The 17369-nt window shown below is 54.3% G+C and overlaps 1 protein-coding gene across 7 annotated transcripts in view; it reads right to left on the bottom strand.

Moving 5' to 3' along the window:
* The window catches only part of CACNA1S (calcium voltage-gated channel subunit alpha1 S), a 64501-nt gene that overhangs the window by 13869 nt on the left and 33263 nt on the right, over window positions 1-17369 (bottom strand). For 5 of the 7 annotated variants that reach the window (XM_059867511.1, XM_059867510.1, XM_059867508.1 and 2 more), the window contains 14 exons: window positions 16574-16680; window positions 16056-16143; window positions 15721-15828; window positions 14860-14912; window positions 13867-14013; window positions 12630-12831; window positions 8874-9032; window positions 8455-8565; window positions 7908-7991; window positions 6037-6093; window positions 3157-3285; window positions 2069-2134; window positions 1463-1554; window positions 477-636 (listed from right to left, as the gene is read on the bottom strand). In XM_059867511.1, coding sequence (XP_059723494.1) covers window positions 477-636; window positions 1463-1554; window positions 2069-2134; window positions 3157-3285; window positions 6037-6093; window positions 7908-7991; window positions 8455-8565; window positions 8874-9032; window positions 12630-12831; window positions 13867-14013; window positions 14860-14912; window positions 15721-15828; window positions 16056-16143; window positions 16574-16680 — 1563 coding nt within the window. The remainder of the gene's footprint in view (window positions 1-476; window positions 637-1462; window positions 1555-2068; window positions 2135-3156; window positions 3286-6036; window positions 6094-7907; window positions 7992-8454; window positions 8566-8873; window positions 9033-12629; window positions 12832-13866; window positions 14014-14859; window positions 14913-15720; window positions 15829-16055; window positions 16144-16573; window positions 16681-17369) is intronic. The other 2 variants (XM_059867509.1, XM_059867513.1) reach the window with 1 other exon arrangement.

The following is a 17369-nucleotide window of genomic DNA, read 5'->3' as shown; positions in this document are numbered from 1 at the left end:
GGACATCAGCATCTCATCCCTCTCCACCCCTGCTGAGGCCAGCACAAACACATCTGGAAGGCAGCACACAGAGGCTGTGGGAAGACACTAAAAGGGATCCTGGGTCCCCCAGGAGGGCAGTGTCAGTTTACAGCATGGCTGGGTAGGTGGGCTGGGGGGATGTCCCCAGGGGGAGGTTCATGGGCTCACCCCATGAGACACACAGCTACCAACCCACAGCTGCCCAGGCAGGACAGGGGTGCCAGTGGGAGCCAGCACACAGTGGGAAGTGGGTTTGTAGAGAAATCTCAAAGCTTGACAGAAGGCTCACATAGTGTGCATCTGCATGTCAACCTTGAGATAAAAAATGCTGACTGAGAAATGCCATGGAATAGGACAGACATTGCTGAGAGGGAAATGGAACTAGAAACAAGTTTCAAAGGACAGCCTTACAAAAAAGACCAAGTACTTTGGAGGAAGATGTGAAAGATGCATACCAGGAAGGCACAGAGCATGTAGAAGCTGATGAAGTAGAAGTAGGCAAAGCCAGTGCCACAGGTGTACTCCTCTCCCTCGGCATAGTCGGACTCGGGGTCGCAGCGCCGGCCGTAGCTGCAGTCCAGCAGGATCTCCTGCCACGCCTCGCCCGTGGCACACCTGGGAACAGGGGACACCTGCTGGTCCCTGGGCATGCAGGGAGGGCTCAGGCCAGCCCAGCACACAGGGCAATGGGAAACATAAGCTTTTGCAAGGAAATCCAAACCCTCCGCTGACATAATATACTGGAATTTTCAAAAATCAACGAGATAAGTTTCCCACCTTACCACAACACTAGGTAGAGAGCAGAACTAATAACTGCCAGCTGCTTTTGGTGAAACAGTGCCTCAGAATGCCAGTTAAAGAGCAGCTTTGATTTGTAACATCGCCCATAAAATGTTCATGTTATCAGAAGCACGTGGGCAGCCCCTCGGAGCAAACCAATGGCAGATCCACTCCAGGAAGAGTGGAGGAAGACCTGCAATCTGTAAGGGCATGAGGAATCAGTGCAACACAAGAACAGCTAGTGCTGGGTGAAGGCCACCCAGGTTTACATAAGTAATTGCTGTTTTGACTGAATCACTGGCAAAAAGCTGTTTGTGAACAAAACAAGAAGCAGTCAGGATTCTGGGCTTGCTGCTATAGGGCCACTGAAAGCTCCAGAAAGTGTCTGGACTCAAGAAAAACCTCAGGCAGAGCTTCTGCTTCCCATGAGTTTCCTCACAATTCACAAATTAAAATCCAGTCTGGGAAGGAAATACTCAGAATAGCAACCCCAAAATGCCCATCTCTCCAGCAGCCCAGCCACACCAAGAAAACCCACAGCCTCTCCTGAAACCCTCCCACTGCTGCAGGAGATCCTCCTGTGGGACAAAAAAGAAATCAGCTACTGAAATGCTGGTCCTCCCTCACTCCAAGCTGGGCATTGCCACAGGACAAGACTGACCTGAAGAGCAGCAGCACAGCCTGTGGAAAGGTCTGGAAGTTGTTGTTTCGGTTGATCTGGGTCCCATCCACCATTGCAATCTTCCCAAACATCTGTAAATCACAGTGGCAGTCTGCAGTGTGCCATCCTTTCCTTGGCACCAACTACCCTCTGGAGCCTGAGCTCCACTTCTTCTGGTTTATTTGGCTTCTGGCTTTGGGCATCCCCAAAAGAGATTGAGATCGGGCTGTGGGTGCTCTGGGGCTTAGAAGCTACTTGGACATTCCTGCCAGTGCTGAAAGCACCCCTGACCACAGCTGCACTTTATCTGGGCCACAGAGACAAGGTCTGAACCAGCACAAGCACTGGTGCCATTGCACTGTGCCATTGGCTCCCAAAGTGCTCTGTGCCACATGCCCCAGCTGCCCTGGCTGAAGCCCAGGGACAGGAGGCTGCTGGGGTGGCAAACACCCTTTCAGACCAGGGCAAACAGATCTCCTCATGTGCAAAGTACCAGAAAGAGCCTAAGAGAGGAACCAGTCCCTCCCTGTCCCACCTCCCCAGTGCCATCAGGCTCAGGGCATCTGATGAAGATCAATTCCCACCTCCCAGCCCCGTGCCCCTCACCTGCATCCCAATCACAGCATAGATGAAGAAAAGCATCACAATCAGCAGGGCCACATATGGCAGAGCCTGTGACAAAAGGACCATGGCTTGTGTGAGATACAGCCCAGAGACAGGGCCTGGGCTCTGCAGGAGCTGCAGGAGCTGTACCTGTCCCTGTGTGGGGAGGGGACAGCTCACGTGTACCTCTCCCACCCTCCCGCTGGCCCCTTCTCTGTGGTGCTCTCATGTGGGAGGCTGATGCCAGCCTCTGTGGCTGGGACAGGGGCTCAGCACAGCCCAGGGCTGAGGGAAGTCCCAGCTCGGGCTGTGAGCTGATGCTGCAGCATGCCCTGAGTACCCACCTGGTGCAGATCCCAGCTAATTGGGACCAGGACAAACGGGCCCAGCAGGTACTGCCAGCACCTGGCCCAGCTCTGACACTCAGAGCTGTCAGCCAGGGAGCCACACACACCTTCCCACCCATGTGGGCCATGCTCTGCACACCACCAGCCCCCAGCCCAGCCTGAGGCCAGCAGGAGCACTGGAGCTTTCTCCCCTGCCTGTATAGGAATGTGCCCCTGTTGACAGAGTGACTAAACTATCCTTTGTCCCCTTAAAAAGCAAAAAAGCCCAGAAGTTTCTCTCCTCAATTGGGTAAAAAGACACCTCATAGGACCTGGGGGACTTCACCTCAAACTTAAGGATAGTCAACTAGACAGCAGCCAAAAAGTCCCACCTGAGCAATTTACTAGAAAAAGAAGAGAACAAAGAAACAAATCGCTTTTGTGAGGTGTTTTACCAGGAGCAAGAACCTTTTGCAACTGGCTCGTTTTTTCTCTGTAAAGAGTTCTGTTATTTTGCCCTTTATTAAAACTTTTCTGTTTCCAACACTACCACAGAAGCCATCCTGCTGATTTTATGCCTTCTAAGGTAGCTGAGCTATCTTGGTGTGACACAGATATCCAAAAGCTTATGAGACCTGGCTGGAGGGGACCCCTACATCACACCTGGAGAGGGCAGGCTGCTCACCCTACCAGCCTGAGGATCAGCCAGTGCCGCCAGCCCTGGGCATGTGTGTGCTTGGGAGGGGAGCAGAGCTCCTGACAGACCTGAAAGGACTTGATGAAGGTCCACAGGAGGGTCCTGACACCTTCCCCCCTGCTCAGCAGCTTCACCAGCCGCATCACCCGGAAGAGACGGAAAAAAGTGATGGAGACGCGGGAGTTGTCATCAGGGTCCTGCAGGCAGAGCACAACAGCTGCAGGACAGACAGTGCTGGGGCCCCCAGGCCTTGAAGGCAAGGATTCCAGGTCCTGGGGGAGGCAGGGCAAAGAGATCCCACCCCCAGGCACCAGCCATGCTGCCCTTGCCTGCACACAGGGTCAGACTGCAAAGGTGTGCTGGCACTTCTCCTCCTGGCTGCTCTCCCCCAGCTCCCCGGGCCCCCACGCTTACACTCTGACACTGGGATCATGCAGGAAGGAAGGCAGGCTGCCACACAGACTGGGAGAGCCCTGAGGGTCACAGGGCCACCACAGACAGCCTTAGTCCCACCAGGGTCTTGCCCAGCACGTCCTGTATTTGTAGAGTGAGGTGTAAGGTGGGCACCAGGCACAGGAAGGGTTAATGAGAGCTGTTCAAGCAGGGAAGGGCAGTTTTGACAAGGTCACAGCAGGACTTTAACCAAAGGAGGGACTGAAGAGAGGTGTCTCTGCAGGGTGCTGCCCATGTCACCTGGCTGTGCAGTGATGCCAGCTCTCTGTGGGTATCCCCCTTGAAGGGGGGAAGAGCCAGGGGGTCAGGGCAGAGGGGGAAGGCAGGAGATGAGGCAGGAGGAACAGCTCCTGGCCTGAATGGACTGGGTTTTGTCTGGAAGCACCTAACAGTGGTGGTTGGAGATGCTGGGGGCTCAGTCAGCTGTGCCCTTGGTAGCCCCAGCATGGCACAGCCTCAGCCACAGTCTCTGCCACCAGGACCACGAATTGGCACTGCCTACCTGGACTCCATCACTGCTTGGGATGCTTTTCCTACTGCCCCCTTGGCCTGCCAGAGCTTTAGTGCTGCCACTGGACCCCTCTGGCTCCCATCACCCAGGCCACCCACTCCCAGCTTTTTCAGGGTAACAAAATCCACCTGCAAATACCCCTCCCAGCAGCTCCACCTTCCTCAGCATCACACTTCCCAGTTCCCAGGGCTGCACTGAAAATCTCCATCTGCTCTCCCACCTCTTTCTTCTGCCGTTCACTCTCCTGGTGCCTCATGCCCACCTAGTGAGTGCAGTGCTCAGGAGCATCCAGCAGCCCCAGTGCAGCCCATCCCCATGCCCATGCCCATGCCCATCCCCTGTAGGAATGTGCCCTCTGTTGGCAGAGTGACTAAACTATCCTTTGTCTCCTTAAAAAGCAAAAAAACCCAGAACTTTCTCTCCTCAATTAGTGAAAAAGACACCTCATAGAACTTGGGGCACTTCACCTCAAACTTAAGGATAGCCAATTGGACAGCAGCCAAAAAGTCCCGCCTGAGCAATTTACTAGAAAAAGAAGAGAACAAAGAAACAAATCTCTTTTATGAGGTGTTTTACCAGAGCAAGAACCTCTTGCACCTGGCTGGGTTTTTCTCTGTAAAGAGTTCTGTTATTTTACCTTTTATTAAAACTTTTCTAACACTATCACAGAAGCCATCCTGCTGATTTTATGCCTTCTAAGGTAGCTGAGCTATCTTGGGTGTGACACAGATATCCAAGAGCTTTTGAGACCTGGCTCGAGACACCCATACATCAATCCCCATCCCTGGGCTCTGGGCAGTGCCCTGTGCAGAGCAGCTTGCACTCTGCAGTTCCCAGCCCCAGGGCCCTGGGCAGAGGCTCTGGCACATGGCACCCTGCAGTCAGCTCCTCCACATCTTCACACAAACCCAGGCCACCCCATTGCCACTGCAGCCCCTTGGTGAGCTCTTGGATTTGGTCTTTTCCTGACTTAGACATGGGGTAACTGAGAGGGCTTTTAAAAACTTTTATACATTCGTTTTAATCTATTATTTTTAATCTAATCTATTTTCATTCTATCTTTAATCTCATGTGAAGGGTGAGACAATACAGATGCCACAATTAGAAGCTGACTATTTCCTAACTACAACACATTATAAGCATTTCTTGGCCAATTAGCTTGTGCTCCACCATGCTGTAAATGAACCTTCTGCAAAGCTTTGAAAATTCTCCACAATTCTATTTCCCACAGTGATCTTTGGCCAGCAGTGCAGGGCTTGGCCCACTCAGCCTCCCAGGACATGGGGCTGCACCCAGGGGACACAGCCAGTCCTGGGGAAGGGCACAAGGCAGAGACTGCCCCTCTCCATTTCTCTGGCTGTCACAGGGTAAGGATTGCCCTCTCTCCATTTCTCTGGCTGTCACAGGGTAAGGATTGCCCTCTCTCCATTTCTCTGGCTGTCACAGGGTAAGGATTGCCCTCTCTCCATTTTTCTGGCTGTCACAGGGTAAGGATTGCCCTCTCTCCATTTCTCTGACTGTCAGAGGGCAGAGATTCCTCTCTCCCCATTTCTCTGGCTGTCACAGGAAAGGATTGCCCCTGTCACCATTTCTCTGGCTGTCAGAGGGCAGGGATTGCCCTCTCTCCATTTCTCTGGCTGTCAGAGGCTGCATCCCTCCAGGCCTTAGGCAGGCAGGGTGATGGCAGCAGGACCAAGGTCACCTTTCCTGCCCTACAGCTCTGGTATGGCAGTTCCAGGGGATGGGATGGTGAGGGCAGGGCTGGGCTTTCAGGTGGCCCCAGGAGGGAGGGGGAAGAGCCCTGCACCTCTCCGGGTGGGAAGGGGTGTCTGTGTTTGTGGGGTGTCACCCCAATCCCCCTCAGCCAGGGCAGAGTCCCAGCCCAGAGGGAGGAGCTGGGTGTGGTGGCCTCGGCGACACACAGGGCACGTGCAAAGGCTGGCAGGGGCAGGGAGGGATGCAGGCACACACAGCTGGTACCTACAGTGCCATCACAGCCCCCACCAAGGCAGTACAACCCACCACTGGGTGCCAGGATGGTCTGTGGAGAGAGAGAACAAGAGAGTCAGCAGAGGGGAGGCAGGGAGGGACACAAGGAGAGGACACAGACACAGAAGAAAGAGTAAGATGGAAACTGGGGAGAAGAGGATGGGCCTAGGGAGGGCAGGCAGAGCCCCAGCATAGCTCAGGCTCAGGGACAAGCTGATGTGACTGCTGATAGGCAGAGGCTGCATCTGGGTGAGCAAGGAACCACACAGACCACAAGACTCCTCCTGCTGCCTGTGGTGTGTCCTGGGCATCCCCTCAGACCCTCAAGGACACAGACACAGGGGAAAGGACCTGGGAAGCTCAGGCCACAGAGATCATTCCCCAAATTCTGCCTGGCCTTCTGCACAGCCCTGCTGCTGTCCACAGAGCTGCAGCACACAGAGCACAGCACCTGGGGCAGCCCCTGCCAGCCCAGCCAGGGCACCAGGCTCCTCCTGGTGCCTGTGCTGGGTCCTGGGCATCCCCATCTCAAGGCCAGCAGGATTTTGGTGTGTGGCCAACTGGTCCCCTGCTCCAGAGGGACTGAAAGCCACTGTGGAGTCCAGGGCCTTGAGCACCCCCTGAACTTCAGTTCTGAGTTCTGAGAGCAGGCTGGGGGAGGACAGGCAGTGGGAAACCAAGGCACAGGTGCAGAGAGCTGGGTAAGGATGAGGAGGAGCTGACAGATAAAAGCTGTTGGCACTGGCAGGAAATCTGGGAGATGATGAAGGCTGAGAAGCCCAGAGGGCACAGGATGGCTGTACTGATGAGCCCCACTGTGCAGAGAGGGGCACAGGGCTCTCACAGGAGGGGAAGGTGGGTGGGTTTTGCTCATCCCAGCTCTGTGAGACCTGGAATACCCTACAGAGAAGGTGACTGCTCTTGAGGGTCTCTGGAAACCTCACCTTCCTGCACAGAGAACATGGAAGGAGACCCCATGCAGGGTGGCAGAGGCAGCAGCAGTGCCAGAGCCAGTCCTGCCCCTTTGAGGAGACACTGCCAAGCCACTGGAGAGGGTCAATCCAACATCTCCCCCACTCCACAGCTGCCTCTGGAGCCCCATCAGTTCTGCTGAAGGAAGCACACACCTCCCACAGCTGAGGGGCGTTTTCAGGGCCAGACACGGGTGTGGATGTGCCAGTGCCAGGGAAGGCAGGGCTTTGGTGGCTTCCTAGCCCTGCTTTGGAAATGCTCCCAGCAGAGCACCCACCAAACAGGCCCTGCCTGAGGCACCAGCCCCACAGATTGCAGAGTGCAGAGCTCCTGCAGGGATAGCTGGAGCTCACACATACCACCTGTGCGTAGGGGCTGCTGTGTAAAGGGACACATACAAAGCAAATGTCTGGAAATCTGATGGGTCTGATGGTTCCCCTGGGCCAGCAGAGTCCTGTGGGGACAGGGAGCTGTGGGAGCCCTTTTAGTCCCACCTGCATTGATCTGAGGCTGGGTGTGTGGATGCCTGTCCAGTGGGGCAGGGGCTGGCACACAGCCTGCTGATGATGGGTTAGTCCTGAGTGCCTGTTTTCCACAGGACTCCAGTGCCTACAGATTCAGGAGACCAGAGGGGAGAGGGCAATGAGACATGCTGGGCAGTTGGGGACTTCTCAATTGTGCTTTAATGCTGAAAGGTCCACAGCTGTGCTCTCCATGTGCTCGTGCCACGTGCTGATCCTTGCTTGTCCCTCCTCAGAACCAAGCAGAGCAGGGAGAGAGGAGAGGACACCATCCCTCTGCAGGGCTGGACACATCCAGCACTCCTGCCTCGGGCCAGGGCAGGTGCCAGTGTCAGCCCTGGGTGGGGACAGCCCCGTGCCCCTGGACACTTACATCAATCTCACTGAGGATGACATCAATGATGCTGCCAATCACTATGAGGAAGTCAAAGACATTCCAGGGGTCTCCGAAGTAGCCCTGTTGAGGAGGAGGCAAAGAAGAGTGAACATGCAAGGGTGTAAGTCAAAGAGGACACAGAGGAACCAGAAGGTTCTTCAGTGAGTCTGACCCTCAGAAGAAGGGATGGTGGTCAGAGCTTGCACCCTCTGCTCCGTTATTTTGTCCTGACTTGCAGTGCAGTGAGATGAGGAGGGCGGATCAGGATAGCTGCAGCTATGACCCCACTATGGCCCTGACACTGAAGATGGGAATAGTGGCCAACTGTACTGGGTGGGATTTGGCCAGCAAGGGTAGTCCTGACAAGCAGTAGCCCCTCCAGAAACTCCAAGGTCCTATGCATGGGAGTCCTTAAGGGTCTTGTAAGGAGAAATTCTCTGGAGCTGCAGGGCTGGGGGTGCTTGCACTCAAGAGATGCCCAGTGCAGGATAAATGAACCCCCTGGCCTGGCCTGCTTTCCATGCTGATGATGTTCTTCTCTCACCTTGGCTTTGAAGGCCATGAGCTTGAGGACCATCTCCAGGGTAAAGAGGATGGTGAAGGCCACGTTGAGGATGTCTGAGATGTGGTTCATTTCTGCAGACTGGTTGTAATGCTGAGGATAAGGCAGAAGGAGACATTAGCTGATGGCAGATTCAGCCTCTACTGTGAGCTCAGAGATGTGTGCTGGATGCAGAGCCCCCTCCCAAAGCCAGGTGAATGGCTCAGCACAAAGGAAATTTCCCCCCTGCAGCCCCTTCTCTGGGCTCCCCACATCCCACCAGTCCCATTTTGGTCCAGAGGCCCTGACCCAGACATCACACCATGAGCAAACACCCCCTGTGCAGAGGCTCTCGTGGAGATGGCAGGGCTGAGCCAGCCCGTGCACCCTCACATATCCCTCCACAAGCCCTGTAGCCTCACCTGCATGCCCAGGCAGATGGTGTTGAGCAGGATCAGGAAGAACATGAGGTACTCGAAGTAGGAGGAGGTGACCACGTACCAGATCTGGTACTGGTACGGGTTCTTGGGGATGTAGCGGCGCAGCGGGCGAGCCTTGAGCGCGTACTGCACGCACTGCCGCTGGGGACACACGGACACACAGACACAGGGACACAGGGAGGGCAGCTGTGAGCCCACTGCAGGGCACACACAGCACCCCCAGCCACGCTGCACACCCCTGTCTTAGACTGAAAAGGAAGTGAGTGTTCCAGATTGCAAGGAAAGACGTATTCTACTCCCATCTCTATGGCAGTTGTCTTTTGTCAAGTGGGCAGCTTGCCTTATTTCTCTCTCTGAGTGATCACAATCACTCCTCCCTCGGGGAGACAGCTGCTGATAACAGACTATTGAATGCCCCTGCATGGCTGATAAGAACTACAGCATCCCATTGGGAGATGTGAGCCCAGAGGGAGGAGCCAAGCATTCCTACCCAGATATAATCTGGAGATTCTGGAACACCAGCACGGCTTCTCCACTGGATTTCCCAGAGGAACAGCAGCTGCCTCTTCCACTGGATCTTCAGAGGCAGACTGCACCTTTCTACAGGATCCCTGCTCCAGCAGAACCACCCCTGGCACTGCAGGAGGGCTGCAGCCACAATTCCAATGGGACTGCTGCCAGCACCCTGACCCACAGGGTGTCAGGTTGTGTTCTGACTCTGTCAGTGTTGTTCTGGTTTACTGCATTGTTTATTTTATCCTTTTACTTTCTTCCCTAGTTATTTCCTGCTCCCATATTTTTGTGCCTGACAGCCCCTTAATCTAAAATTTATAGCAATTTGGAGGGGTGGGGAGGGTTTACATTCTCCATTTCAGGGGAGGCTCCTGCCTTCTTTAGTAGACTCCTGTCTTTCCAAACCAAGACAGTGAGTTTTTTGGAAGTTTGTGATCAAACCAATCAGTGCTGACATTTGAATATTGGCACCAGGTGTAGCCATTGAAGGCATAGATACGCCTCTGAGAACACAGAAAGTTAAAAGTAAAGAACTCCCAGAAGAAAACTCTCTTAGTTCCAGTTGGTGAAAAAGGTCAGAGCTCCCCTGCCCAGTGCAGGCTGGGTTGGGGAGGGGAAGGCATGTGGCCAGAGCCTTGGACAGAGAAAAGAGGTGAAAGCCCCTGCAAGATGGAAGGGAGGAGGAATGTCTTTAGAAAGTTTTCATTCTGAGTTCTGTGTGTGTGCTTCTTTTATACATTGTAAGTTAATAATTTTTTTTTCCTTTATCCCTAAGGTAGAGCCTGCTTGGCTCTATTTCTGGTCACATCTCACAGCAAACACTAAAGAGAATATATTTTCTTAAGAGCACTGGCATTGCACCAGCATCAAACCATGACACCCCCACAGCCCCAAGCTGGAGCACCCTCCTCTCCCATCCCAACCACGCAGGCCAGGGAATTGAACTGCTGTGCTTCCTGAAAAAAACACCCCCAGAGCACCTGTGGTATTCACATGTCCTCTGAACAGACAGAGATTGAGCTTTCTCAGAATTTCTCTTGAGAAATGCTATAAGAGAAGCAGAGAAAAGAATGATCACAACAATTCTTATCTCATTTGCTGCTCCTGTGTTTGTGCCCATGTGGAATGTTCTGGAGATTGTTTACCAAAGGTGATTCTTGGTTGGATTTTGGTGGTGGTGTTTTGGGTGCATTGGCCAATTGGATCCACGTGTGTGTGTTGGGACTCTCGGGCAGAGAGTCACAGGTTTTCTAGTTATTTAATTAGTGACAGTTCTTGTTAGTGTAATATCTGTAATATAGTTATAGTACAATAAAGTCATTAATTAGCTGCTGATATCATGGAGTTCTGCACAGCATTCTTCCCAGGGGTGAAGAATGGAATCCTAGCACCGATAAGCACCCACCCAAGGTCATCTTTTGCCTCCAAAGAAGGCCATGCTGCTCTTGGCCTGACCCCTACAACCTGCCTGTTTGTCCCAGCATTTCCCCAGGTTCTCTCAGGACCAGCTTAGAGCACCCTGATGGTGTGGCTGAACAGTGCCCAGGCAGAAAGGGACCTGGGGGTGCTGGTCCACAGCTGGCTGGACATGTGCCCTGGTGGCCAAGAAGGCCAATGGCTCCTGGCCTGGATCAGTAATGGTGTGGCCAGAAGGAGTAGGGAGTCATTCTGCCCTTGTACTGGGCACTGGTGAGGGCACACCTTGAGTGCTGTGTCCAGTTCTGGCCCCTCAGTTTGGGAAGGACATTGAGATCCTTGAATGTGTTCAAATGAGGCAACAAGGCTGGAGAGGGGCTGGGAACACAAACCCTGTGAGGAACCACTGAGGGAGCTGGGGGTGCTCAGCCTGGAGAAAAGGAGACTCAGGGGTGCCCTCATCACTCTGCACAGCTCCTGAAAGGTGGCTGTGCTCAGGTGAGGTTGGGCTCTTTCTCCAGGCAGCACTGACAGAACCAGAGCACACAGCCTCAAGCTGTGCCAAGGGAAATTCAGGTTGGATATCAGGAAAAAGTTTTTCACGGAAAGGGTGATAAAGTTCTGGCATGGCTGCCCGGGGAGGTGGTGGAGTCACCATCCCTGGGTGTGTTTAACAAAGCCTGGATGTGGCACTGGGTGCCAGGGGTGAGTTGAGGTGTTGGGGCTGGGCTGGACTCGATGATCTTGAAGGCCCCTTCCAACCTGGTGATTTGTGAATTCCTGAAGACACCACATGAACCAGAGGTGAAGGGGGCAATGAGATGGCTGCACAGGCCTGTGCCTCCCCAGAAGCCCAGGGCCATCTCTGCTGGGTTTCTGTGTGGTTCACATCACCCTGGCACCGCCAGCTCAAGCTGCCTGTGCTGCCTCAGTGCAGGAGCAGGACAGCACTCCAGGGCCAGCAGCTGCCCCTGTCCAATGTCCTCCCCAGCGTGTCCCACATCCTCTGCCAATGCCTCTGCTGCTTCCTTGCTGTCCCCCACCAGAATAACAGCATGACAGCATCACAGAAGGGCTGGCAGCAGAAAGTACCTCTGGAGATGGTCTAGTCACAGTTTGCTGCCCAAAGCAGGGTCAACTGGAGCATGCTGCCCAGGACAGTTGGCTTTTGTAAAGTTCCAAAGGTGGAGGCTTCACAGCCTCTCTGGGCAGCCTGTTCCAGTGCCTGGCTACCATCACAATTTAAAAAAAAGGGGGTTTTTTTATTTTTTAAATGGAATTTCTTCTTTTCTTCAGTTTGTGTCCATTGCATTTTTCCTGTCACTGGGCACAACTGAAAAGAGCCTGGCTCAGTCTCCTCTGTGCCTTCCCATTGGTGTTTTTACCCATAGGTCAGATTCCTACGAGCCTTCTCAGTACCAGACTTGACTCCCAGACCCTCCTTAGATGCTCCACACCCTCCATCATCTCAGTGGCCCTTTGCTGGACTCACTCCAGTACATCTATGCTGCTTTTGTACTGGGGAGCCCAGAGCTGGGCAAAACCTTCTGCTCCAGCTCACTCTGGGCACCCCACCTGTCCAGGGAGGCCCATTCAGTGTTTCTGGTCCCCTATGCCCTTCCCTCAGGCTTGTTTGGTGCTAGACATGGGTCCAGCTGGCCCTGCCCCAGCAGCAAACAGGCGTGGGGCAGGTTCAACTCATCTGTGTCAGCAGTGTCACCCTAAAGAAGGGCTGATCCACATCAGCCAGCCCCAGCAGTGCCAGAGCCAGGGCTGGTCCCCTCTGTCCTCTTTCAGCAGCCCCATTACCTGATTCTTGTCCAGCTCACAGTTCTTGTACTCATTCTCCCCTTGCTCCTGGAAGGTGACGATGACAAAGCCCACAAAGATGTTCATCATGAAGAAGGCAATGAGGATGATGTAGATGATGAAGAACATCGCAATCTCCACCCGGTAGTTGTAGATAGGGCCTGCATCCTCAGCATTGGTGTCAATGGCCATGTACAGCAGCCTATCGGAGGGAAATCAAGGCAACAGAACCCCTAATTGGGTGGGAAAGATCATGTCTCTTCTTGGAAGTTACAGAGAGCTGTGGGGACATCCAACAATGGTGGGACAAGACTGCCAGGGTGACCTTGCCAGCTCCACAGCCGCTGCCAGGGGGACTGGTTCTGCTTCTCACCCTGGATAGCTCTTCTTTCTTTACCCTGGCTAAGGCCCATGTTAGCTGGTGGTGGGTGTTCTATCACCATCTATCAGAGCTGGGGCAGTTATCTTCTGTTCATGGGCCAGTTTTCTTTATCTCTCCCACAGCCATCCTCCCTCCAGGAGATCTCTGCTGTCCATGGCCACTGAGTGTCCCTGCATGGCTGATCAAATTCCATCATCCCATGGGGAGATGCTCTGCCCAGGGCAGGAGCCAAGCATTCCTATCTGGATCCAATCTGCCCTGGGAACAGCACAGCAGCCTTTGCCCACTGCATTCCCAGAGGAGCAGCTTTCTCCTGCCCTGCATTCCCCGAGGGAGAGCAGGCCCATCTCCAGCAGCCCTGGAGCTCCAGAGGAAAACTCCCCCTTGTGCAGGATCCTGCTCCAGCAGAACCACAGCTGGCACTGCAGGAGGGCTGAGCCACCTGGGATGGGACTGTGCCACCACCCTGAGCCCCCCTGGGATGGGACTGGGCCACCACCCTGAGCCCCCCTGGGATGGGACTGTGCCACCACCCTGAGCCCCCCTGGGATGGGACTGTGCCACCACCCTGACCCACAGGGGGGCAGGGCATGGTCTGACTCTGGCAGTGTTGTTTTATATTACAGCATTTTTTTTTTAATTTTAATTTTCTTCCCTAATAAATAACTGTTATTCCTATTCCCATATCTTTCCCTGAGAGCCCCTTAATTTCAAAATTATAATAACTCAGAGGGAGGGGGTTTACATTTTCCATTTCAGGGGAGGCTCCTGCCCTCCTTAGCCTCCTGGCTTTTCAAACCAAGACCCCATGGCAGTGCCCTGCTCCCAGCACAGACCTCCCCTCAGCAGACTCACTCTGGCCAGCCCTCGAAGGTGGAGACAGTGAAAAGTGACATCATGGCTGAGAAGACGTCATTGAAATGGAAGTCGCTGTGCAGCCAGACACGCTCCTGGACCTCAATCTGTGTGGGGTCTGCGTCCACATAGTTGATGAACTGACCCCTGCAGCAGAGGGGACACAGAGCTCACAGGCAGGGCCCTCAGCCCCACTGGCCTGGCCCTCCTTGGTCCCTGGGAGGGGAGCACAGCCCTGTGCTTGCTCCTGATTTACCCCATGTGTTGTGGTGTGATTTCAGAGTTTACCTCAGAACCCTGGGTCCCTCCCCTGATAATTCCCTCCCAGGTGTGTCAATCACCTCTCCTTTCCCCTCCCTGACCCCTCCCAGCACTGTCTGTCAGTCCTGGAATTCTAGAGGGGCGTTAAGTGATTGGCAGATTCAAAGGATGCCCTCTACCCCTGGTGGGGCATTGGGCCATCCAGGTGTCCTTTGTCCCTTGAGACCTACTCTCCTGTACCTGGTTGGTGGCTCCCTACCCCTTCCCTGCCCCTCTCCCCGGGGTTAAAAGGAACAGCAACCACGCGGTTCAGGAGTTCTGTTGGAGCTGTTGCTGGATTCAGAGGCCTGTGGGCCAGAATAAAGCTCTGGATCCAACCTCTCCATCAGAACTGACTCCTTTTCCTTCACCATCGCCTTAAAGCTCCTCCAGCAAAGGGAAACCTGAGCTCCTGCATGCCTGGACTTGTCTCCACACGCCCAGCTGCAGCACCCAGCCAGCCAAAGGTATCTCTGGGGTGAAACACCACAGTGCCACTGTTTGGTTCAGCACCAAGGGCCAGACAAGCTCAGGCACGTCCCATCCGGCTATATTGGTGTTATTCCAATACCCAGGGACAGGGAGAACAGGACAACACCTCAGGTCCACTTTTTGGATGCAGCATTCCCCACCACACCCCCCCAGCTCCCAGCCCTGGCCACTGCCCACCTGGGAGCTGCAGAGAGCTCTTACCTGCACTCCTTCTCTGTCAGCTTGGATGGGTCTGTGCACCTGTAGAACTTGCCCTGCATTCAACACACACCAGAAGAGGCCATGGCATTGTTTTGATTTTAGAAGCTCTGGGGAGTTTTGACTTTCTCCCAGCCCTCAGTCAGTGCCCCCCTCACCACCCCAGTGCAGACTCTGGCCCTCCCCACTGTGCATGCCAAACAAACCAGTTCACAAGGCATTTCCAGAGTCATGGCAGACCTGGGGTTAATCCCAGGCTGAGATCAAGAAACACTGCCTGGAGATGGGAAGAACTTTCCACAGCCCTGAGCTGAGGCCTGCCTAGCTCACCCTACCTGGGAGACAGCTCTCTGGGAAACAGGGAAGAAGACAGTACCCAGAGAATTAACTAAAATCTAAGGTATGCTGACAGCTCTGCTCAGTCTGCTGAGTGTCCTGAAAGTTCTTCCCACATCAGCTCAGAGTTTAAGCTCAGTTATTAGAACTAAACTGAGCTCAGCCAGGGCCAGCTCTGCCTTAGAGCAGCCAAGGCTCAGAGAGCAGGAGCAGCACTGTGAGAAAGGAAACCCTTCACAACCAAAGCACAGAGGAAATCAGCCAGAAGTGCCTCCTGCCCTAGAAAGAGGAAACTGAGGCACAAAGGGAGGTGCAGCAGCCCTTTACAGGTGCTGTCTGGACCTGACAGTACCCTGGGTGCTTCCTGCCCTCCTCTCGCTGCAGGCTCTTCTGTGGCTCCTCTCTCACACCAGGAGAGCACAGCCTGTGCTGACCCAGCACTGCAGGCACCATCCCCAGGGTGATGTCCAGGAGAGCCTGGCCAGGATGGGCTTGAGAAGAAGGTCCCTCCTGCCCACCTGAGCTCACCTTGAAGAGCTGAACTCCAATGCAGGCAAACATGAACTGCAGCAATGTTGTGACAACCACGATGTTACCAATGGTCTTGATGGCCACGAACACGCACTGGACCACGTGCTGCAGAGGTGGAGGACAATGCAGATGTGACCACACATGGGGCAAGCCGCTCTGTGTCCCACACCCTCCCACTCCAGGAAGAGTGGGAGCCTGACAGAGCAGAGGGATGGGGCAGACCCCTTCCACAGATGGGTGGTGGGAATTGGGAACAGGGCACAATGCCTGCCACACAACCTCCAAGTGGGACTGCCGTGGGAGGAGGTCCCCTGTCCCAGCCTCTCACTTACCTTCAGCCCCTTTGCCCTGTTAATGGCTCGCAGAGGCCTCAGCACCCTCAGCACCCGCAGGATCTTCACCACAGAGATCGTGCTGGACCTGGGCAGGAAGGCACAGCTGAGCTGGGGCCACTTCCCTGCCCAGGCTAGGCTGGCACAACCCCACCAAGCAGCCAAGGAGGGCAGGCTGGGGCCAGCAGTGAGGGACAAAGGATGGCAGACACCATGGATGCATAAAGGATGGCAGATGTCACCAGCCACCACCCCACATAAGGCCAAGTGACACTGGCAGCTGGAGAAAGCAGATCCAAGCTAAATTTCCACCCAAAGATGTTTGACAGTCATGGAGTGTCCTTTGACCTCCTTGACCAGTTTGTGGGCATGCTCCCTGTTGTCCATGTCCTCCAAACACGACATGATGGGCACATGGGCAGCCATCGGGCTGGCTGCTCCTCCTCCACCCACCATCCCCAGCTGCCCCACCAGCCTCAACAGCCCAGTGCCCACCCTGTGGCACGTGAGGTGCTTACTCAAATCCCATGGAGATGAGGGAGACAGCGACCACCAGTAAGTCAAGGATATTGAAGGAGTTCCTGCAGAAGGAGCCTTTGTGCAGGAAAGCACCGTAGGTTGTCATCTGGGGAGCAGAAGGAGTTAGGAGAGAGGCTGGGCAGGGCTCAGGGGCATGGCTCCTCCAAGGGGGAGGGGTGGACAGGGCACAAGGGACTTCTCACAGCTCCACGGCCTGGGGACCCTGTCCTGCTCAGACCTCTGCAGCCAGGCAGGAAGCTGGCTTCAGGTGGAAATCCTCTGTGCAGCACTGGCTGGAGACACAGCTCTCCCAGTCAGTCAGCAAATTAAAGAGGAGACTAGTAAAGACCCTTGGAATGGAACAACATCTGACTTTTGTCCACAGATTTTCACTGGTTTCTCTTTGTCTCTTTTTCTTAATGGAATGTCAGAATAAAAATGCCAGTGCCATGGCTGATGTGTTCCCGTGTCACAGCACAGCTGGCTTAGCTGCTTGACCTCACTGGAGAGGACACATGGCCTCTGGGACAGTTTACACACCACCCAGACTGCATGAACGAACTCTCCAGGAGGATCAGCTGGAAGTTTCTCCTCACTGAGACCTTCAGGAGCATGGATGCCTGAGGAGTGGAGTGTCCACGGCCACAAAGTCCAGACCTGTCGCCGTTGAGGTAGGAATGGTTGAAGAAAGGCGACATTGACTCTTATGATTAGAAGGTATAAAGTGAGATTTATTAGGAACTTTACATATTTAAAAGTAGGATTGTTCACTTAGAACCTGATTGGTTTATAAAT

This window comes from Haemorhous mexicanus, chromosome 25, assembly GCF_027477595.1.
Source record: "Haemorhous mexicanus isolate bHaeMex1 chromosome 25, bHaeMex1.pri, whole genome shotgun sequence".
NCBI lineage: Eukaryota > Metazoa > Chordata > Aves > Passeriformes > Fringillidae > Haemorhous > Haemorhous mexicanus.
The sequence above is the reverse complement of the archived record's forward strand: the minus strand, read 5'-3'. Positions and strand labels throughout refer to the sequence as shown.